Genomic DNA, 24,327 nt, shown 5'->3' with positions numbered 1-24,327 from the left:
CTAAATACCTATTCTACGTATTATAAGGCACTAGAGCCTAGGTTCCCAAAGTGGGGTACATTTACCCCCGGGGTACGCCGATTGCGATCGGGGGCACGTGAATAAAAATAAAAAACAATTAGCACCTGACACTCACAAAGACGAGTGCGCCCGAAAGCCTCACGTTGCGAGGAGAATGGAACAGAAAGGAGTGCATGAAATTGTTCGTTGCTCTGTGTGCATCATATGAACAAAGAAGTAAGTTTGATGATTATTTTGTGCAATAAGAGTGTCTAATATTGGAGATTTCATTTATGTTGGTGTTCCAATCCCCGCATGGCGCAGCGGTGAAAACCTGTCGGGTTTCGCCCAAAAATGAGGCTTTATCATTGGTTGTATGTGTTTTTGTACTTCGGATACTGCATTATCGTGATCGTTAAACTTTCCCTTTCAATTTGGTCTTAAATTAATATGCAGACTTAAACCATAGCCACCGTGAGAGGACAAAAAAAGTGAAGCTCATATTCAAGTCATTCAAACGAAAGGATGCCGACATCAGACTGGAATAAAAGATATGCAGGATGATTACTTACCTATTTATCAAAATGTGACCATGCAAAGTACGCATTTTTGACCGGAAATTATTATAAAATGAATTAAACAATTAATTATGTTCAATAATTCAAGTTAATTCAGACAAGTTTTTAATTCAGACATGTTTTTAGTTGTGCAGGAGTAGTGGGTACATGGCTTCAGGTCAAATGTCTGAAGGGGTACACAACCGTAAAAAGTTTGGGAACCACTGCACTAGAGCCACCCAGCCACAACGAGTACAAACAGTTAAAAGTATAAACATTTGTGCATACACAACAGTTAACTTCTTAACAATGTGTTGTATTTTACACCTTGGTACGTCGATAGCGTTGCTTGTTTATTCAGCCATCTTGGACCACACACCCAACACCAAATCTGGCCATACTTGGTGTGCACAATACTACGCTATCCTATAAAGCACATTCATTTGGCAAACTCAAATGAGAATCTTACACAAACTAGTCCATTTATCCGCGTATCATTCCATGGAATGGAGTGGCCAGAGTCCCACGCGTTGGTGATTCAGTCTTGTGATGTTATTGATAAAGTGTGTGAGTCCAACTGTGTTGTGACATGCCTTTGTTACAAACGGCTGCAAAACGGCTTCCATATATTTGACAAAAATGCTTTCCTTGGTCACGTCAAACTTGTACTGCAGCATGGGGCCTGTGGCCGGCTTCTTTCAGAAGAAGTCATCAGCAATGTTCCTCCAGAAGGCTGAAAGAGAGTGATAGTGCAAGTGTTAGTATTGGAAGGCTGCGCAGGCCACACAGATCAAGCGTGCAAGAGGTGCAAACACTGCAAGTACTATTACTTTTAAGTCATGCACAGTATGACCTACCTTCTGGATCCTCCACTTCCAGACAGGAGTTAAAATTGGGCACATCAGCATCCCTCTGCAGGTCACTGGGGGTTAGTAGATTTTGTCCTGATTTTCCAGAACAACCATAGCGGACAGATTGCTACAGATGAGTCAATATCATCTGCGGGGTGAAAATGGGTTAATCTGGACCCACCGCTGAGCTGTCTGGGTCTTCCCCGTGAGTGCAAGAAACACTGCAAGGCCTCTCCCGTACACAAGCAGCATAACTTAGCATGCATTACGACCCGCCTCTAGTCCCCAGTTCCTGGCTGTCTGCTTAGTGCCAGGCCAGCCAATCAACTCGCAAGGTGCTGCACTCCCACTTTTTCGTTGGTGAGCCTCCGTTGGGCTGTTGAGCCTTTATTTGTATTCTTTGTTGTTGAGCTAGGAGGAGGAGGAGGCGTAGGCAGCATGAATGACACACATTCACATGCAGTCTTTGCTTTTACTCATGAAACATTCTTAGGACAGAGACATTTGATCTTTCTCAATATTACAAACATATTCCTTTATTTTAGCCTGCATGGACGTAAAATTGTTGACATAACCCGCTTTGTCTTCTTCTCTTTTGGGCTGTATGACCCTAATGAGGATAAGTGGCATAGAAAATGGATGGATGGATGGATGCATGTTATGTCAATTGGAGACTCTAAATTGTCCATAGGTATGAATGTGAGTGTGAATGGTTGTTTGTCTATATGTGCCCTGCCATTGGCTGGCGACCAGTCCTGGGTGCACCCTGCCACTCGCCCAAAGTCAGCTGGGATAGGCTCCTGCATACCCCCACGACTGTAGTGAGGATAAGCGTCATAGAAAATGGATGCCTTAGTTCTGTTTTCATGCTCTTTTTCATACTCTTATTTTGGTCGCTTTTTCATTCCTGATTTCACGCATCTGCCGACAGAGACGGACGACAGAGATGGTGTGTGAGCTCGACATGTACAAGATTAAAGTTCAAAAAGAGCGTCAGACTGTGTGCGACTCTGTCAGGACGCTTCAATAATAACGGGCCACATTTCGCTGTTGGTGACAGTAATGGTGTTGTAACGTTTCAAATAGTGATTTATTAGATTACACGTTACTGCAAAAATAACACCTCCGTTACTACCAACACTGGTAATAATGCAATGGCAATGTCAATTTATTTAATAATCTCATAAGAATTTGTTCTCTTGACATTCAGACAAGCGGTCGTTTGCATCATTTAAGTATAAAATGATTTTTTTAAACAAATATTTCTATTACATGATATCAATATATATGTTTTGTATCTTGGATAACTGCTGGTAAAAGCAGCACACATCGTCTATATTTTAAAATAACCGTCAAAGGAAAAGACGCCAATGGCTGACGTTTCAATCTGAGTTCGATTGGTTAGCTCTGTGTCTTCCCGGACTGACGTCCAAGAACAGTAGAATTGGAACGGCCGGCGTTCACTCACAAATGAATGGAACAGTGTGTAGTACGCCATAGAGCAGAAAGTCCGCCATGATGGTGAGCAAGAGCGGTGGGTGGGGCTAGGTGGCCAAAAGTGTACACTATTCACTAGCTCGGAGCTGAGTATAAAATCAAGTTATACGCTGTGCGTACACTTTGATGAAATGGATGAATGTTATTGACTGAACACAATGAATATATATGTACATATATAACTGTGTAAAAATCCATTATACTGCAGAAATATCACCTATATCTAGATGTCAATAAAAACCTGCAGCAGTATAAAATAAACTTTTTCCTTCTTTATTTCACTTTTTGACTTCCTTCCAGTGTTACCAACTCTCAACAATGAACATTCAAAATTATACTTATATTTCGTGGATAATAAACTGGAAGTATTTACTCATGCAACATTTATTTCAGTAATGGCATTATTAATACATCATGATAGACTATACTCATCATTGTCACTGGCTTGTCATGAATTCAACTAATCACCCAGAGAAACAGAAAGGTAGCAGAAACAAACGGAAAGTAGCCTAAAGCTATATTGTGTAGGAGTCCCACACAAAATACACCGTCCTGTTTATTTACAACAACCAGTGTTATAAATCTACAACATTTTTATCACACATACCTGTCTTTGTTATTGGGAAACTTGAAAGATGACAAGACTTTTGGACCGTCTATTAGAGCAATTAATGGCTGAGCAGTGTGCCGAGGACATGTTTACAATGCAATGTTTATGGATTCTGCTCACCATATGGCGGCTAAATCCGCGCAGGCGTACTACGGAAGTGGATGCCGAATCAACGGCTCCTTTCATTTCTAGTGTCCTTGTTGACGTCACTAGTCTTTCAGACGTAGTTAATCGAGCGTCGAGTCGACATGTTGTTAGCTGCAGTTGTCCTGTCCATTTGTTGACGAGTCGGGGGCCTAACTTCAACCCTCGGGATGTTTTTCTCCGCACTTGCGCGATCTGCGATGTCGCAGATGGTACGGCTGGGATATATTCCGTGGCTTTGCGGTGGTTTTTGTCCTTCGTTTCTTGCGCGTTTGTGATAAAATAGCATGACTCTTCACAAGGGCAAGGCCGCTTATCTAACAACTAAGCTAGGATAACGTTAGCATGCGATTCTGCTTAACCTACAGCTGTCAAATGTGTACATCAGTTATAAATATTTATCTGACAGACTTGGAGCGATGTGAGTTTAAGCTCATCGCTTTAAAAAAATGGTATATTTACAGCTGCGCATATATATTTATATTTATATATTTTATATATTTATCAGACAATATGAGCAACTTTTCTTTGTGCTTCCAGGTGAGGGGTCTGCATCAGTCTACTGTACGTACTGGAGCAGGTGGCATCTTTGTGGTGAGTTTAACATCACTGGAGGAATGTTTAGCAAACGTTTACCTGAATATAAGTAAGGGGCAATGCATATAGAGTAGCTCCCCTTATTTAAAGGGATAGTTTGGATCTGTTGACGTGAAGTTGTATGACATCCCTATCAGCATTGTCGTCCATTAACAGCAACTTACCCCCCACTTGGTCTCCTAAATCCAGTTCAGGTCAGATTTCTGTGATGAAGAACATAGTTCTGCTTAGATGCTGGAGACAATTAAGCAAAGAGTTTGGCTTCTCAAAACAATTTGCGTTCAAAAGATTTGCAGCAGCCATCTTGTTTACCTATGTGTTGTACAGAAGAAGAAGAAGCGAGTGTATGTGCAAGGCATTTTTGTTTTGTTTGCACACTGTATTGAATCGTTCTGTTTTTAAAATATATCGTTTTTGAGTCGCATCATCACTTGTGTATCTAGATTCGAATCGAATTGTCTATCCCAAAGAGATTTACATCCCTATTACTGACATACTTGAGTAAACTCAAAACTATGCCTACTTGACATAATTACGCGTGTTATTGTGTGAATTTGATCCGTTTAATTCAGTGATGTTTGCAGCTTCATGGTACATATATTATGGATATTTTATACCAACATTGATATTGTTTGTATTTATATGTTTATTACTACTATTATTATTTTCTCTTTCTTAATATATTTGAATTTCTTTTCTGTTTGTCTTTTCCTGGGAGGTGTCCATTTTTGTTTGTGGGTGGGGGGAGGGCATGGCAGGCGTCTTACCTGTGTGTTTGTGATTTAAAAAAAAAAAAAAAAAGAAGAAAATCTGAGCGCTTTTCCGAAAGATCTCTACCCTTGAATGTATGTTTGTATGGCTGCATGTGCACATGTACAGACCCTTTCCAAAAAAATAGAATATCATGGAAAAGTTTATTTATTTCCATAATTCCTGTCAAAAGGTTAAACTTTCATAGATTATAGATTCAGGGCCCACCATTAAAAGGATTTCAAGTATTTATTTTGTTTATTTTTACATATTTTGGGCTTCCAGCTCATAAAACCCACAAAAACAGGAATAAAAAAAAACTGAATTCTGTGATGTAATAGCCCAAATTTTGCAGGGCATGAATGTTTTAAATTGAGTGTCACTGACTAATCATCTGCTAAACTCAAAGCACCTGCACAGGCTTCCCCAGGTGTCATTAAATTGCTTCAGTTTGGTTCAATTGTCTCAGTTGGGTTCAATATGGAGAAGGCTGCAGACTTAACAACAAGCCAGAATGCCATCATTGATACCCTCCATAGAATTGGTAAGCCCCAAAGGTTCATAGCTCAGGAGGCTGGCTGTTCACAGAAAGCTGTGTCCAATAGGGATGTCAATTTTTTGGCTTTCGATGTGATCCTATTTTTAAATTTTTTTTTGTAATTGTCTTACTGATCCTATCCAGTACTGATGATTTTTTTTTTTTTTTTAAATAATAGTAAGCCGAATAAACATGTAGCTGCCATCTCTCCTCTTGATGTAATCCAGTATTGACCAAGTTCTTGGCCGTTTCAAATTTATTCTGCACTTCATTGGATGTCCAAATGGACAAGAGACAGCGAGTTTCCTCTGGTGTCCATGTTTTCGGAGCAAGCTGTTGGAGCAAGCTGTTGGAGCCAGAGTTGAACCAAACAAGACAGCTTCAGGTCAAACCATTTGTGGAACCATGACAATGGAAAAGCAAAACTCTGAGAACCAGCTCCAAAAAAGCTCCGCAACAGTCGTAGTGGAAAAGGGGTATTCTGAGCCTGGGCCAGCGTAGGAAACGTCTCAACTGGGCCATAGAGAAGAAGGATTGGACCGTTGGCCAGTGGTCCAAGGTCCTCTTTTTTCTGATGAAAGCAAAGTGTGTCTTTCCTTCGGGAATCAAGGTCCAAGGGTTTGGAGGAAGATGGGTGAGGAACAGAACCCAAGCTGCCTGAGGTCCAGTGTGAAATATCCACAGTCCGTCATGATTTGGGGTGCAATGTCCGGTGCAGGTGTTGGTAAACTCTGCTTTCTTAAATCCAAGGTCACTGCAACAGTCTACCAGAATGTTTTAGAGGACTTCATGATTCCTTCTGCTGAGGATCTGTATGGAGATGCAGATTTCATCTTCCAGCAGGACCTGGCCCCTGCCCATACCGCCAGAAGCACCAAAACCTGGTTTGATGCCCATGCCATCACAGTGCTTGACTGGCCAGCCAACTCACCGGACCTAAACCGCATTGAGAATCTACGGGGTATTCTCAAGAGGAAAATGAGGGGCACCAGACCCAACAACAAAGAAGAGCTGACAGCAAGCATCAAGGAAATCTGGGCTTCCATAACTCCCAGGCAATGCCACAGGCTGATTGCTTCAATGCCACGTGGCATCGAGGCAGTGATTAAGGCAAAGGGATTCCCAACCAAGTATTGAAGATTGACATATCGTTTTGAAAGTACCATATTTTGATTGACTTGATGTGATACTTTCTATTTCTTTCTTTTTTCTGCAAAAACTGAGAGGTAAATGGTGATTCCTTCACATTCAAATTTTTGGAATTCCTGTTTTTGTGGGTTTTATGAGCTCGAAGCCAAAATTATGTAAAAATAAACAAATACATGACTGTTTAAATTGTGGCCCCTGAATTTAGAATCTATGAAAGTTTAACTTTTTGAATGGAATTATGGAAATAAATAACTTTCCTATGATATTCAAATTTTTTGGAAAGGGTCTGTAGATACACTGTTGGTGTTCAATTAAAATTACATATAAAAAAAAAAAGAAAAGATACACGTTGTGAGCGTATTGATGATTGATCCCAAGATAAAACATTACCTTATTTGGCTATATCGTCACACGCCCTAGTAGAAACCCATGCATTTTGAACATGTTTGGGTCAGTTTGCTTCAGTCCTGTCATTTTTAATGCCATGAGACTCAATTGCATGAATTAAATGTGTTGAAGTAAAAGTACCATGCCAAAGAGTGTGTGAGCTTGTACTTTTCCTTGCACTAATGCAGTGATTCTCAACTGGTGGGTTGCGACCCAAAAGTGGATTGCAGCAGGGTCTTTCCCCCCCCCAAAAAATAGTGTAATGATCCGATGTCTGGAACGCACCTTGCGTCCGTGCTGTTTGCTTGCTACACCACCACGAGATACGTGCCATGTTTATGGGCGACTTGGTCGAGCTTGAGAGGGAGGGGAAGGACAACTTATGGTGCCGTCCGTCCAACACACAGCTAGGTTGCTAGATATTTGCTGGAGAAGAGTGCGGAGCCTCATGTTGTGTTGCGTTGCATGGGGGAATTCCGCCCCCAATGAGGACTACCAGGTACAGTATGACTGGACTGTTCAATGCCCAAATGGATCCTAGTGGCCCAGGCAGAAATGGTCTACAGAAGGAATGGTGGTCCTATTGAACTTACTGAGTGTTGAGAGCAAGTGGACTCGTTTGATTTTTCACTTGTCATCCAGGTCCATGTGCAAATGCTCTGATTCAACTCCAGAGACATGTACTGAAACCTTTAAGCACACTTTCAAATCATTTTTGAATTTGTGGATAAAATTGTATTGTTGCTGAACTAATCATGAAACTTGTTTTGTGCTGGCACTATAGCTCCGAAATAGCACTACCTCAAATTCAAACTGCATTTTAATACCTTTTCATTAAAGGTACTTGTTGGCAACAGGCTCAGAATGACAGCACTTAGCAAAGGCTCTTGCGCATGTGTGTGTTACCTGGGGGCAGCTTCCATGTTCGGAGCAGGAAGAGATGGGGATATAATGTCTGCAACATGGTCAAAAGTTAGCGCCCTCTAGGCAGCCCCATAACCTTTTTACATTTAAAATGTAAATGCATGTAATTTATTAAATAAGATATTTGAGAAGTTTTTTCTTAAAAAATGTCCGCAATTGGGGTTGCCGCTTGTCGTTGAAGGGTGTTGGTGGGCCCCACAGCCAAACCAGTTCAGAACCACTGCTCTATTGGATGCACCTGCTTCTCGGCATGAATGGTTATTCATGTTAAACCCAAAGATCTTTCCGTTTCAGCACCGGGACACAGCGAACAACAACCCTGACATGCCGTTTGAATTCACAGAGGAGAACAAAAAGGTACCACTTCCTGTCACAATATGCTGTTTTCAAGCTATGACTTGGCATACGTACGACAACCGCTTTCATTAGTCATTTTTGCATCCAATGGGGAGTTTCACAGCTTTTATTTGACACGTTTGGCAAATCTGACAGACATTTTAAAAACCTGATTTGTTGTACAATTGATTGTGTAAACAGGATTATTTTTTTAGCAAGTGTTGTTCATGTCAAGACCTTCTTCTTTGTGTCGTTAGAGAATTGAAGCCATCATTTCAATGTACCCTGTTGGCCACAAGCAAGCAGCGACCATCCCTGTGTTGGACTTAGCCCAGAGACAACATGGATGGCTTCCCATTTCGGTCATGAACAAGGCACGGTGCATTTTGGTGTTCCTTGACGTCACTATTAAAGATCACAGCCTGCTTGAACGTGTGCAGTTGTTTTCATCCAGGTCGCCGAGGTGCTGGAGATTGCTCCCATGAGGGTGTATGAGGTAGCAACCTTCTACACCATGTTCCTGCGCCAGCCCGTGGGGAAGTACTTCATTCAGATCTGCACGACCACGCCGTGCATGCTGTGCAACTCGGACAGCATACTGGAGGCCATCCAAAACAAACTGGGTAAGGATAGCAAGCAGGTGAGGTTGTACTTCATGGCCCGTCACCAATGCAGAGCTGCAAACAAGGAAAGGAAATGCACTTTATTGTGTATACTGGAGATAAACTTGCAGACATTTAGCTGTGAGTGCAGGTCAAACAACAGTCGGGAGGACTCAAAAGAATTGTTCTGTGCTTACATTTGCATTACACCCCTATCTACTGTACATCATCTCCTGTATATACCAGCATTCTAGACTAACTTATTTTCCTTGGAGCACAGTGGGCCCTAACTTTAGGGGCGCACACTGAAACCGACTTGCAAAGTAAATATTTACATTTCTTCTCATTTTCACTGTGTTACTGATACTGTAAATACTCAAAACAATAAATGATAATTGTCTTCTCTGTCCATCCTGTCTTTGTCCCTAGCCTCTAGAAGGCCTCATTGGTGGTGTCATATACATTATAACCCCAATACCGCCCTCTTTCCTTGTCCCCTTTCTTCTCTTTAGGAGTTATTGTGGGTTGGCAAACTAGCTCATTTGCACGTTACTGTCAACTACTAGGCTAAAGTGTAGAGCACAGGTTTGTCAGCAACAAAAATAATCAATTATAAAATTAAATCGGCAAATTTAACTGGTAAGGTTGCCAACTTCTGGAAAAATAAATAAGGGACACTTTGTTGTTTGTTTTAAACTCAAAATGTCACTCTGGTAAAACAAACAAAAAAAAAGAGTCACGTTTGGAGTTTGTGGACCAGAGACTAGGCTGATAACTATAGCTACCTAGCTAACTAGCTGCCGTCAGAGAGACAGTGGAGCCAGGCAAAATGTGTAAACAAAGATGGTAGAATAGTGAAACTTCAATGCATGTCAAGCGTGAGGGATCACACACACTGGCATCGAAAGGCTTAGACTGTGACAAGCTGTCAATTTACTACACATTTTAGACTTTTTCATTCTCACGGTAATAAGGGACGTCCCTGGTAAACTCAATACGGAGCACATACTTTTATCTGGTCGCACATGCGTGAATAGATGAAAAATTCACTTGCAATGTGTCTCAAAATGCGACCACCTAGTTGCAGTCTGAAGCCCTGTATATGTATATATACTGTATATGTCTCTGCTAATGTGGGTTTCTATGCAGGTATCAAGGTTGGAGAGACAACTGCTGACAAGATGTTCACTCTAATAGAAGTGGAATGCCTCGGTGCCTGTGTGAACGCACCAATGGTGCAGATCAATGACAACTACTATGTGAGTGTGATTCCTTCATCAATCACTTTGTCAACTCCGCACATGAATGGATATTTTAAAAAGATGTGTGCCTGTCATTCGCACACATACATAGGTTTTGGGAAAATTGGTCAGAATGGCTATTTTCCCAAACTCTGGTGTTTGTGTGTGGATGTGTGGATAAAATTGAGTTTTTGGTTTGTGTCAGTATCGGTACTAGCATTATTCACATATCCATATTGCCGATGCCACCTTCAGAACTTAGTAGCCGTCTCCACACATGCACTGCAGCCGTCCTGACTCGCACCGCACACACACACACACACACACACACACACACACAAAGCGCTCTGCCTGGCGCATTCACGGCCACACCAAACTCAAACACAAGACATCACAAACTTTAAACACCACACAAAACTTCTGCATGGCTACAATGTCATACTTTCATGTAGAGAGGAGTTTATTACAGCCTCATATCAAATCGACAGTAATGATAATGTACCTGGAAGTTACGTGCAATGTTAAGAGTTCTCTGTTGTACGACTGTCTAAAGCCGTGAACGTGTCAGGCTGAACGTCTGTTTGCGTGTGTGTGGCACTGCATGTGTGGAGACGACCATGTTGGCTGAAATTCTTCTAGCTGCATATGCTGATTTAAAAAAATAAAAATATTGCCACGTTTGCTGTGGTTATTGAAGGACAACTGCACTTTTTGCACATACACAGTGGTTGAAAGTCTATAAACTCCTACACTTTGCATGAAACCACGCCCACAAATGTTGCTCAGATTAAATTTACAAATGCCATCTCCTGGTGTAAAGTATTAACTACATAAGGCGCCATATTTGCAGAAATGGCTTGTTAAATTCAGCAATGTTGCTTGTCGCAATTTTGTAACTTTGGCGCTTTTAACAATAATAGTAAGAATGTCGCTGTACCTGTTTTTTTTTCAGAGGGCTTTATAGGTGGAATAAGTGTTTCCCATTACATGCATTCTTAGCTGCGTCTTTTTAGCTGTTTTTATATTTTTAGAACGCACAGAAAAGATGTGTTCATGTCTCACATAGGGATTGTGGATGATGGGCAAAATTCCAAAAAAGTGCAGTTGTTCTTTAAAGGAAACAAAGCTGTAATATCAGAATTGTATCGGTATCTGCAGATATCCAAATTCAGGTAAAAGTATGCGTCATTGTACATCTCATGTATCAATATATTGATGAACAGAGGCTTTACAGTGGTGTAAAAAAAGTGTTTGCCCCTTCCTCATTTTTAAATTTTTTTGCATGTTTGTCACACCTAAATATTTCAGATCACCAAACAAATTTAAATATTAGCCAATGACAACACACCTGAACACAAAATGTACTTTTTAAATGAAACTTTTTATTATTAAAGGGAGAGGAAAATCCCAAACTACATGGCCCTGTGTGAAAAAACTGATTGTCCTCCTTGTTGAAACATAACTGTGGTTTATCACACCTGAGTTCAATTTCTCGAGCCATACCAGGCCTAATTACTGCCACACCTGTTCTCAATCAAGATATCACTTAAATAGGACCTGCCTGACAAAGTGAAGTAGACCAAAAGATCCTCAAAAGCTAGACATCATGTCGAGATCTAAAGAAATTCAGGAACAAATGAGAAAGAAAGTAACTGAGCTCTGTTAGTCTGGAAAAGGTTATAAAGCCATTTCTAAAGCATTGGGACTCCAGCGAACCACAGTGAGAGCCATTATCCACAAATGGCGAAAAACATGGAACAGTGGTGAAACTTCCCAGGAGTTGCCGGCCAACCAAAATTACCCCAAGAGCGCAGCGACGACTCATCCAAGAGGTCACAAAAGATCCCCCAACAACGTCCAAAGAACTGCAGGCCTCACTTGCCTCAGTTAAGGTCAGTGTTCATGACTCCACCACAAGAAAGACACTGGGCATAAATGGCCTGCATGGCAGTGTTCCACGATGAAAACCACTGCTGAACAAAAAGAACATGTCAATTTTGCCAGGAAACATCTTGATGACCCCCAAGACCTTTGTGGAAAATACTCAAAAGACAAAAATTTTACTTTGTCTTATTACATCTGCTGTAAAAGTAACGCCGCATTTCAGAAAAAAAACATAGTACCATCGTACAGGGGCTGTTTTTACTGCTTTAGGACCTGGAAGACTCGCTGTGATAAATGGAACCATGAATTCTGCTGTCTACCAGAAAATCCTGAAGGAGAATGTCCGGCCATCTGTTTGTGACCTCCAGCTGAAATGCACTTGGGTTCTGTAGCGGGACAACGATACAAAACACACCAGCAAATCCACCTCTGAACAAACACAATGAAGACTTTGGAGTGTCCTAAAAGTACTGACTTGAATCCTCTTGAGATGCTGTGGCATGACCTTAAAAAGTGGTCACACAGGTGACATGTAGGTTTGGATTTTTTTCTCCCTTAATAATAAAAAGTTTCATTTAAAAACTGCATTTTGTGTTCAATTGTGTTGTAATTAACTGATATTTACATTTGTTTGATCTGAAGCATTGACGTGTGGAAAAATATGCAAAAAATAAATCAGGAAGGGGCAAACGCATTTTCACACTGCTGTATAATGTGCAGCCAAGTCGACGCTTGGCTCCTTTTTTCAGGCTCGTATTTGGCCAAAATGCACGGCAGCCTGTGAATGAAAAAAAAAAAAAAAATTTAATTTTTTTTTTTAACTCCACTCATTTGGATGGAAACTAGTTTGTAACACCACAATATGGGAAATATTGGTGTTCATGTGGACGTGGACTAAGATGCAGTGTTAACTCAAATAGCTGGCTTCACGCTATTAGATGCCATGCCCTAATTAATAGACATTTTTGCCTTAGGATTAAAAACAACAGGTGGCTGTAATGAGCTTTCCTGCTGACAGCCACCAAGTGTCGCAGGAGATGTCTTTACCACATGACATTTGTAAAGCTGAACTTCACCACTAGTGTGACGGATGCAAGCTAGTGTGGCTGTGTATGTACATTGGTAAACATAACTCCCTCACAACTTTAAGAGCTGCGGTGGGCAACGAGTTGAAAGCTCCGGCTTTTAGCTTCAAAACTTAAAGGAAAACTGCACTTTTTAAAAAAATTTTGCCCATCATCCCCAATCCTTATGTGAGACATGAACACATCTTTTCTGTGTTCTGAAGATATAAAAACAGATAAAAAGAGACAGCTCATTACTGCCTGGAATGGGAAACACTTATTCCGCCTATAAAGCCTTCTGAAAAAAAAACTCCAACAAGCAGCATCAATGCTCCATTTATGTACATATAATGTTACGTGCACATTATTATCCATCCATCCATCCATTTTCTATGCCGCTTCTCCTCATTAGGGTCGCGGGGTATGCTGGAGCCTATCCCAGCTGACTTCGGGCGACAGGCGGGTTACACATTATTATTAATAACATTGTTACGCTGATCGAACTACGTTACTCTAGCCGGCTAGCGACTAGCTTCACCACACTCACCCGCAGCACGTCAGCAGCGCACTTTCAATGGCTCAGACCACTACCAAAAAGTTAAGGCTACATATTGGAGCTGCTACCACTGCTACTGTTTTTATTTTTGACTTTGGAAAGGTTAACGCTAGGTGTAGGCGTCATTTCTACAAGTATATTGCTATGTGAAATCAATGCGCACAGGAAGGAAGTTCTGGTAATGCTTAAAAGGACCATAATATGGCAAAACTGTAAAAAAGTAACTAAGTATTACATGTTATCAAGAATGTACCTGTTACTACATGTCCAGTTTTGCTTAAAATGATTCATACTCTTGTTAATATTTGAGAATTTGTATTTTTGTAATGAACTGAATGTTTTTTGTCACGTTCTTTTATGATTTACCTGTGACCAACAAGTGAAAGAATAACAACAATACACAATTTAAGAAATTCTTCATTTCAGGTGTATTTTATTCATGGATTTTTGAAAAAATATCATGTTCAAAATTATTTATACCCTAGGTTTTTTTCTGAGTCCAGTGTCTTTCTTTAACAGTCAATAGCATAGCCTTTGTTGTTTATGACTGCTTCTAGAGTATTCTTGTACGTGGCCACAAGCTTTCTGCATGTCTCCTGTGGGATTTTGGCCCATTCTTCTTTGGCAAAAGCCTCAAGCTGGGTCAGGTTGGTTGGTTTCCTAGCCATCACTCTGGCCTTCAAGTCTCACCACAAGTTCTCGATTCAGGTCAGGACTCTGACTTGGCCATTCTAGGGCGTTGACATCATTGTCCTTGAACTATATCTTCACTACCTCGGCGGTATGTTTTGGATCATTGTCTTGCTGGTACTTCCAGTTGTGGCCGAGCTGGAGTTTCTCAGCAGATTTTGAACATGACATTTAAAAAAAAATAAATCCATGAATAAAATACTCCTGAAATTAAGAATTTCTTAAATTGTGTATTGTTGTTGTTATTTCACTTGTTGGTCACATATAAATCATAAACAATCTTGGCCATTAATTTCATCACAAAAATACAAAATCTCAAATATTAACAAGGGTATGAATCTTTTTGATGACGACTGTATATAAAACCATAATACCTTGTTGGAGGTTTTTCGAGGTGTTTTAATAGCGGTAATGAGCAGTAGGTAATGAGCTGTCTCTTTTTATATCATTAGAATGCACAGAAAAAAGAGACGTGTGTTCATGTCTTGCATAAGGATTGTGGATGATGGGCAAAATAAAAAAAAAACATGTCTTACATAAGGACTGTGGACGATGGGCAAAAAAAAAAAAAAAAAGCACGGTTTTCCTTTAACGCTCATTTAGCGGGGATTTGTGGATAGAAGTTCGACCCCTGGCCGGGGTGCAGGGCTGGTTTGTGTTACACTAGGCTGTGATATGGCGTAAATAAACCACTACCTGTCATAAGAATACACTGTATCACTATTATCATACTGTTATTACAATGTATTCATTACATTGTATTTATTACTAAACCAATTTCCACACAACTTTGTGGCACATGGGCCTTCCACCATTTGTAACTTCCCACATATAACAGGAAGTAGCCTGCTAGTTATCAAATTCATCTTCTTCATGTGAGTTACCCATCATGCTTTGGTTTGGTTTACTCAACAATCATTTTATAATTGTAAATAGTACTTTTATGCGGTTTTTGGGGGGTTTCAGGAGGACCTCACTCCAGAGGATATAGGGCAGATTATAGATGAGCTTAAAGCCGGCAGAGTCCCACCACCAGGGCCGAGGTACAATCATAACGCTATTTATTCTCCATTTAAATTGAACCTATTGATTCTAATTGACTTATTTACTTTTTTCCCCTCTATTAGAAGTGGCCGTTTCTCCTGCGAGCCTGCAGGTGGACTGACCTCCTTGACAGAACCTCCTAAAGGACCTGGTTTTGGTGTGAGACCCGACCTGTAAACTCAAAAACCTGATAACTGATCATGTGTAAATAAATGACTGTACTGTGCTGCTGTAGGTTTATTATTAAGACTCCTAATTTGACTAAGATCACTGGTTAATAGCACCATTTCTTATCTAATACCAAATGCAACAAAATACAAACAAAAAACAAAATAAAGTCCACACTCCACACTTAGTGTAAAGGTGTTGCCATTGTGATTAAGCGTACACACAAACACACAGTCACTTCTGTCATGCCTTGGTGGTGCTTTCTTGTCTCGTCGGCACCTTTCCCCGCCGCCAAGCTTCCCTCCTGGCAATGGCCAAGCCTGCTCTGCACTATGAAAAGTAGCTATTGGCTGTCTTAGAAGTCGCTCGATGACACCATCGGCTAATCTGCATATTATTTGCACATAATGTAACAGACTGATCAGGAGAGCGGGCTCTGTCCTGGACGGTCCTCTGGACTCCGTGGAGGAAGTGGGGGAGAGAAGGATGTTGGCTAAGCTGACATCCATCATGGACAACACCTCTCACCCGCTACATGACACTGTTGTTTCCCTTAGCAGCTCATTCAGCAGCAGACAGTTACACCCATGGTGTAAGGAGAGGTTCCGCAGGTCCTTCATACCGACCGCTGTCAGGCTCTACAACACCTGCACCACCTGAACCATGTTGTAGTCACTATGTATTCTTTACACTGTATTCTTTACTTGCGTATCTTGCTTGCTGCTGTAACAAGTGAATTTCCCTGCTGTGGGATAAATAAAGTACAATACAGATGCTGTAGGAAAAAAAAGCATATCTTTGTAGGAGAAAAAATGAGTAAAAACACCTTAATTACATTTAGAACTACAAATAAACTAGATTTTTGTTTTTTTAATTTAAAATTGGCCATTACTTCATCAAAAAAAAGTTGTATTTTATCTCAGCCAGCGCCTCTGTATGGACAGCGTAGTAATTACATCGGGACTCGCCTGTAAAACAGGGCAAGAGCCACCTTGGTGGCATCGCGCCTCACGCATGCATGATTCATGGATGCGTAGAGCTCCACTATGCTCTCAGTGTACTGCATGACCTGACTGTTCACTGATCGCTTGTGACTGCTTTCGAGCGGGGCGGACCTCTCAGAAGACTCGTTGCTACTCAGTGAGAACACAAACTGCAGAACAACACTTTCTTTTACGTTTACGTCCGGAAATATCAGAAAACGAAGTCCCCTCCAGAAAAAGTCGTTAATTACTGTTGTTGTAGCTGTTGACAAAATGTTGCCAAGACAGGTTGGAAAGGGGAGAGTTTGCGCATGCGCATGCGCATTTGTGTCCGCCGTGATGCTAATGTCAGCGCAACAGATTCGACACAAAGGGGTTGGCCGTGTCTAGGGAAGTGAAACGACAATAAGATATGAAAAAATACAAGTACTGCCAAAGAGAACAGCCGAGTCTTGCTTTAGCTTCAAAGGGTGCCTTGTTGGTGTGTTGTCATCCGCCATGATTTTCCAGTAGGTTCTCCCATGACCGCAGCCGAGCCGGACAGATGACGTCAGGCGCTCCCTCTCTCAACCTCCATTGCTTTGAGAGCAAAGCATATGCAAATACCACGCGGCCTCAGCTATAAACTAAAAAACGCAACATATGGATTGTTCTTACCATGGTATTTGTGCGGTAACAGGTTTTTATAAATGGCGTCTCGCTTGCCCCCACCGACAAGCCCTCCCCCAGCCGACCGAGAGCTTTTTAAGCCTCTGCGTAGCTCCGCAAGTCACGTGACTGCTGTCGGACCAATCAGAGGAAGCGCTTGCGTGTTTTCGCTAGTCTTTTCTCTGAGAGGAGGACGATGTTTTCAAAAGCAGCCATGAACGTCACACTGCCGTAGGCTACGCTTCACGTCCCATATTTTTTGGTGGGGTGAAATAACGGTTTCTATCGCCAACCGAATCCCGGATGAGTTGGTGACTCCTCACGTAGAGGTAAGTGCGTTTTTTCGCTTTGGCGCTTGTTTAGCGGATTGCTCTATTACCACACACACACACACCCCACAGGCTAGTTGATGTTAGCCATGTGGCTAACGCGGGGCTAAAGTGACGTAAAGTACGTGACAAAATAGAATCTTTAATGTGTTGGCGTGGGTTTACGGCACGTGTAATGAAGACGTACCTTTTAAAAATATATAAACAGAATTTCAGCCTCAAGTACCCGGCGATGGCTGGCTAACTTGTGTGGCGCGGCGAGGCGATAGGAAAATGTCTGTGTGAAGGAGCCAGTGCGTGGATCTGTTAGCTTGGTTAGCCTCATAGCTAGGGTGCTAGGGAGGGGTGGCACTGGTGAGGGCAGTCAAGGGGGCTGCAGTGGTGGGCTTTTGTCTTGAAATATGCTGTTTCACTCTCATGCTCAACATTGACACACCAGAAAACGTGGCAAGAACGTTGCTTTCCTGCAGCTAAGAAGCGCCAACCACCAAAAGCAATAACAAGGCTTGTATTATGTGCCTCACAATGCGAACGATATATTCACTTAGGAGGGCTCACTGTTTATGAAGCGTATCTGAGTAGTAACATCGCAGCAGCCACAGCAACATGCATGCGGGCTGGAGGTGGGGTGGTGCTGTCTGCAGTCCGCTAAGAAAGGTCCTCTTCGGTGCAATCATGTAGCATATCAACCGCATGCAAGTATACCGCAAAATATACTAGTCTAATATTGATTTAGTTCATACACTAGGAAGCAAGCATGGCTCGACAAGCCAGGAGCCTCCCACTCAGTCAGTGACATGTTGGGGGTGTGTTGCCTGCTTACAAAAAGCTGTCTGTTTTTACATGGCCGCCACCCTTGAGAGCTCTCTAAGCGTCTGCCCTGCCTCTAAAGCCTTTTGTTTTAGCACATAAAATACCCAGCATTCGGTTAATTACAATAAAATGCATTAAATGTATCGAATGGGTGTAACGCCATATCATGCAACCTAACTACAAGTCTAAATCAGTATGCAATGATGAGTAACCACATGTGCACACAGCAACAGTGCATAAAGATGTACTGTGCCGTTATTAATCATGTCAGGGCTGATGGAGAAATTCTAATAAAAGTGGTATTCATACAGTCATTCCAGGAACAACACAAAGTAAGAGAGAATGCATAGATGCCCCACAATGTGGTAATATGCACTACCAATATGTTCTGTGTTGTATAACATTGCTTTGAAATACAGCAAAACCTTAAAAAGGATTTTTTTTCCAGATTTCAAAACTGATTTTCCCTATATGACATACAAGTATATAAATAAGTTAGCCCTTTTCAACCAATGTCTCGCAGATGCACTTCATGGATCTTAATGGCGAGATACTGTAGGTAGATATACCTCATGAAGCCTGCACAATGAAAGCGGCTTATTCATACATGTGTCTATACAGTTGTCCCTTGCCACTTTGCGGTTTGAACATCGTTCGCTCACTCTATTGTGTTGCATAACTAATGACAGTGTCCCTCACTACATCGCGGTTCACCTTTTGCGGATTTGCTGTTTCGCTGATTTTTAAAGTGCAATTTTGCATCTATATTTTTTTTAACCGTATATGAACGCGCATTGTGTTCTGTGTCCTTGTGGTGTATTAGAGCGATCTATGGGTGCTCTGTTGTATGTGTTATTGTATTTACTACTGCTACCACTAAGAGGTTGTTGAAGACGTGTGCAGTGCCACTTGTCTCAGTATGTGTTTACGTGCCTGTGTGAGCATATTAGGAACCCACAGTAGACAATAACCAGTGAAATATAGAACCACAACAGTCCTTATTGGCTAAGGAAGAACCCACCATTGTGTTCTGCGTCCTGATTGGCTGTAGACCATTGTCACTCAGTCTCTGTCTTGTTTACTGTTGTGTTCAGTAGTTGCTAGCAAATTAGCTAACTTTGTGAGCTGCTTGCTAACCTCCAATAAACAATAGAAGCAGCAGCTAACCAGCTAAATGAATCTTTGGTACGAGGAGGAGGACGACAGCAGGAGCCATATGTTTTAACAAGGATACAAAAACGAAAATGTTAATGCATGTCTGAGAAAAGCATTTAAAGCGTATGGCGAGGGGTTTTACATCCTTAAAACATATATAATAATTGCAAACAAATAAAGTTGGCAACTTCACGGATTTCACTTATTACGGGCTATTTTGGGAACCTATCCCCTGCAATAAACGAGGGAGTAATGTAATTAATAAATGATCGCTGTTTCGTGGTTGACTACAACCTATTTTTAGTTTAAAAAAAATGCATATTTCAGCAAATGTTACATATTCTTGGACTAAATTAAGCATTTTCAAGCATAAGAATGGCTAAATGAATTAAAATACAGATACAGTTTAAGGCATTAAGAGATTGATGAACTGTAGGACTCGCCTATTATCAACCTATGTTTTGTTATGTTTATTTCGTATGATTTATTTGGATTGTCAAATCGAGTAGTTAGGGTGACAAGAAATTTGACTACATTTGAAACTTGACTATTATTTTTTCTACTATTTATCACATTATTACTTTATCTCATTCATTTTTGATGTATACAACTAGAAGAGAGTGTATTTGGAATACAGGACGTGAACAAATGTGTTGCAATTGATGTCTGATGGAGGGTAGGATTAAATAAGTTTTGCTTCTTCCTACTCCTTTTGGACATGTGGAACTGTGAATTGTAATATGTGATGTATTCCAATGTAACTTGTATGCATGTTCAAATAAATTAAACTATTACCATTACCGCCACAAATTGATCTACAACCATGCCAAATGATTAGTCCTAGCCTAAAAGTATTTTGCACGCCCATTTTTTCCAGTTTTATCTTTTATTGGATTAGGGACTTGACTCACAGATGTTTGTTACAAAAGCCAAACAATATTGTTTGTCATGCTGTGTAACAAAGTAAATTCAGCAATACTTTGGTTGCATTATTTTTAATACTTTGGAGAGCTATTTTCATAACCGTATTCAAGTGCACAAATATATGTTTGTAACAAAAGTCTATTATTAAAATAAAAAAAGGATCGGTATTGGATCAGAAAGACGTTAAAAAAATTGGATCGGAAGCCAAAGAATGTGGATTGCGACATCCCTATTAAACAAGTTACAAAAGCAAAAAAGTTACCATACTCACCTCTGTTGTCCTGGCTGGTCAAGTTTTGTGGCCTTCTTGTAAAATCCAAAGAATTCAAAACGTGTGGAATCCAAAATGGGGCGGGGGGTGTTGAAAATCTTTTGCTGTGACTGCATGCTACTGTTTACTAGTTAGCATGGCTGCTACTATTTACATCCATTCTCGTCTTCAGCCATGGCAAGCTATGGAACATGCGCGCCAATCCTTTTGTCAGCAGCCCAGGCTCTCGTGTTGTTTATAAGACACTATGTCAAGTGATTGCTTCTCTCGCGATCCCAGGTACATATCTCCACAATCGATTAACCTAAAGTTTCATGGCTGATTCTTATTAGGATTGGGCGATATGAACCTTAGCATGTATCACAATATTTTTGGGCTGTATCAGAATATCACGAAATAATAATAATAATAATTAAATTCAGTGGAGTCTTGAATAAAAAGCTACAAACCTTAACCTATATAATTTAAATACACTTGTCTCAAATTCATGTATTGATTTATTGGTAACAAACTGCAATACAGCAAGTGTATTTAGTGTCTCCGGCTGGACCATGCTTAGGGCCTTATGAAATAGTTTTGTGTTTTTCCCAAATTCACTTTTTTTCTTCCAAATTTCATAGATTTTTTTTAATTTTGTTTTTACATTTTACACTTATTTTTACCAGCATAGCGTGTGTGCTTTATGGGTTAGTGAATTAATTGTCCGTTAATTAAATGCAAAAATCCTTGCAATACATCAATGGACAATTTTGCCCAGTAATCAAAAAATGAATGTAGCCTGGCTAACTTTTCTAACAAGATGCCGGCCTCTGCACACAACAACATCGAGGCAAATTAGCCATTTAGCTCGAGCTACCCTCTTCATGATTAATTAGTCCAGCCTGACAAAAGTCGTTGGTGATAGTGGATGGTTGGTGGTCCAAGTAGTCCAAACAGAAGCTATAGTAATTCTACACTTGATCAACGTTACTTCAGTTGTGCCAGGGATCGTTGCATAAGACTTCATAACTTGATATTAGCTTCCACTTCACTCGTCCATGTCACGACTTCATGAACCTGCACTGCATCATGGGAAATGTAGTTTTTAAGCCATCAATTAGCCGCAGCTAGCTAACGAGTTAGCCTCCAATTTATTTATTCTAAATGTAAGAATGGGTTTGAAACTGAGTGGGGAAGAAGGACAAAATACGCAGCCAAAAACGTACCACCTCCACACGGAATAATAGACTATAGTAAACCACAAAACAGCCATCACATACTAATTTTTTTTTAAAATTAGGAATGAGTGACATGATGTACGATCATCACAATATCAATTTGAGCTACAATAGAGATTAGAATGCTATCTTGATCATGTTTGTTGATGATGCAACCTAGCCGTGTCAACAAGCTGCGACACGTTGTCAATGTAGTGTAGTGCTGTAGCTAGCACGGCTAAAGTATGTGCATAGCTGCTCCTCTTCAGTTGCTAATCCTCTCCTTTATCGCAGCAAATAAAATAAGTATCTTTATCACTACAAGAGGACAAGGAACAACAAAGCTAACAGACAGAAGCCAGGCTAACCACTAAGCTAGCTTGAACGTAAAGTAGCCAGAAAATAGCAGAATAAGTGCTTAGTCTAGCTCAGGGGTAGGGAACCTATTGCTCGGGAGCCAGATGTGGCTCTTTGGATGACTGCATCTGGCTCTCAGACACTTCTTAACATGATAAAACATTTATTTATTTACTTTTTTGCTGACATTTTTAAGTAAAACATGACAGAAATCACAGTGTTTAAAAATAACGTTCAAAATAGAAAACTTTCTTTTGAATTTTAATCCATCCGTCCATTTTCTACAGCAATGCGGGTGGCCAGAGCCAATGCCAGCTGTCCTTTCAATATTTTCCAGATCAGACACCAAAACTTGATTATTATTGGGTCAAGAAGTAAACTTCCCTCCTTTTTATCAATCAGTCAGATGGTTAATTCTGCAGAGCAAACCCTTTTGACAAAGAAGATGGCAAAAAGAAAGAAAGATAAGGAGTCTGGTGCAAAATCATGCAGCTAGTTATTTATTATTGGTTAGGTTCAGTCAAACAACGTTATTAAAAATAATAAATTCAAAGACTTATTATATTCTAAAATTGTTGGTCTTGTTTAAAAATATACACATTTGGTTGTATTTAATATTTTAAAAAATTTTAAGTGGCTCCCATGGAAATATATTTTAAAATATGTGGCTTTCGTGGTTCTCTTAGCCAATAAGGTTCCCGACCCCTGGTCTAGCTGGAAGTGTGTTACAACACAGCAAGGCTGCAGCTATTGAATATTTTAATAATAGAGTATTCTACTGAAAATGTTTTCAGTTAATTGAGTAATTGGAAAAAAACTATTTTTGCTTGGTTAAAGAACACTTATAAATACACGAGAAAATAAAACATTTCACTAAGTAATGAATGACCAATTGGTTACATTTTTTTAGATAATCAATTAGGGATGTCCTGATTCGATCTTCAGGATCGGGATCGGCTGCCGATCCATTGTATTTTGAAGATCGGATAATATCGGCTTCTGCCACGAGATTGGGTTGATCCGGTTACCGTATAGTGTTAGTAAATCTTGGCCACACTCCAATATGTTAGGTGCAGTAATGGGCCTCAAAGCTGGATGCCACTCGACTTCTGCCACCCGCAAGAAAAAGAAAACACAATACCACCATGCAGACGTGTCCGTCGTGTACCATGGGGAAGTTAGCTTCAGTTGGATGTTGGATATTCAGCTCCGTAGCTACAGCGGTAGTTCCCCCTCACTGTGCCCGGACTGCTGTGTCATGGTGTTGGGAGCTCGTATGGGAAGTGCCGCTGCCGCTGTACATTGGCGGAGCTACCCTCTGGCCACCCCACTGGCCATCTAGACATTTCAGGTATCAACTTATAGGCCCTATGTGAGTTATAGTCTCACCTTGTCCAACCCAATGAAAATTTTCTGGCACCGCCAATGCTGCTGTAACCGCTAGTGGTTTATACTTGGGTCAATAAATTAATATTGCGTTGAAGAGAGTTTGTTAAAAGAAAAAAAAAGTCAAATTCAAAATCACACCACAAATTGATCTAACACCATGTCAGCTGATTAGTCCTACCCTAAAAGTATTTTGGATGCCCACTTTTTCCTATTTTTTTTGGATTAGGGACCTGACTCACAGAGTTTTATTACAAAAGATGTTACAAAACAAAGTAGTTGGTTATGCTCTATAATAAAGTTAATTCAGCAATACTTTGGTTGCATTATTTTTTAATGCTTTTAAGAGCTATTTTCATAACCATATTCCATCCATCCATCCATTTTCTATACCGCTTCTCTTCTTTAGGGTGATGGGGGCATGCTGGAGCCTATCCCAGCAGACTTAGGGCGACAGGCGGGGTACACCCTGGACTGGTCGCCAGCCAATGGCAGGGCACATATAGACAAAGGACCATTCACACTCACATTCATACCTATGGACAATTTAGAGTCACCAATTAACCATATTTAGTTCCACAAATTCACGTTTGTACAAAATCTAATAAGAAAAAGGACCGGTATCGGCTCGGCAAGACTATAAAAAAAAATTGGACCAGCTTGGAAGCCAAAAAAT

The 24,327-nt window shown here is 40.6% G+C and overlaps 2 protein-coding genes across 4 annotated transcripts in view; both read left to right on the top strand.

Annotated features, from left to right (window-relative positions):
• The first annotated feature begins 3,731 nt into the window (after positions 1-3,731).
• ndufv2 (NADH:ubiquinone oxidoreductase core subunit V2) lies at positions 3,732-15,776 on the top strand. Of its 2 annotated transcripts, none has more exons than XM_054768824.1 (8): positions 3,732-3,871; positions 4,200-4,253; positions 8,299-8,361; positions 8,598-8,714; positions 8,795-8,963; positions 10,092-10,201; positions 15,344-15,420; positions 15,505-15,776. In XM_054768824.1, exons 1-8 carry the CDS (start codon positions 3,830-3,832, stop codon positions 15,596-15,598), a joined length of 726 nt encoding a protein of 241 aa, XP_054624799.1. In that variant the 5' UTR covers positions 3,732-3,829; the 3' UTR covers positions 15,599-15,776. The 2 variants fall into 2 exon arrangements, with proteins under 2 accessions (XP_054624799.1, XP_054624800.1); XM_054768825.1 differs by lacking the exon at positions 3,732-3,871 and adding an exon at positions 3,882-4,111.
• Positions 15,777-17,353: 1,577 nt separating this feature from the next.
• ankrd12 (ankyrin repeat domain 12) overlaps positions 17,354-24,327 on the top strand; it is a 47,607-nt gene continuing 40,633 nt past the window's right edge. The window contains exon 1 of one of the 2 annotated variants that reach the window (XM_054768816.1): positions 17,354-17,549. The gene's annotated coding sequence lies outside the window, so the exon portion shown is untranslated. The remainder of the gene's footprint in view (positions 17,550-24,327) is intronic. The other variant, XM_054768817.1, reaches the window with a different exon arrangement.

The sequence above is a fragment of the Dunckerocampus dactyliophorus genome, chromosome 2 (assembly GCF_027744805.1).
Source record: "Dunckerocampus dactyliophorus isolate RoL2022-P2 chromosome 2, RoL_Ddac_1.1, whole genome shotgun sequence".
Classification (NCBI taxonomy): Eukaryota; Metazoa; Chordata; class Actinopteri; order Syngnathiformes; family Syngnathidae; genus Dunckerocampus; species Dunckerocampus dactyliophorus.
This window is presented reverse-complemented; position numbering and strand designations above follow the sequence as displayed.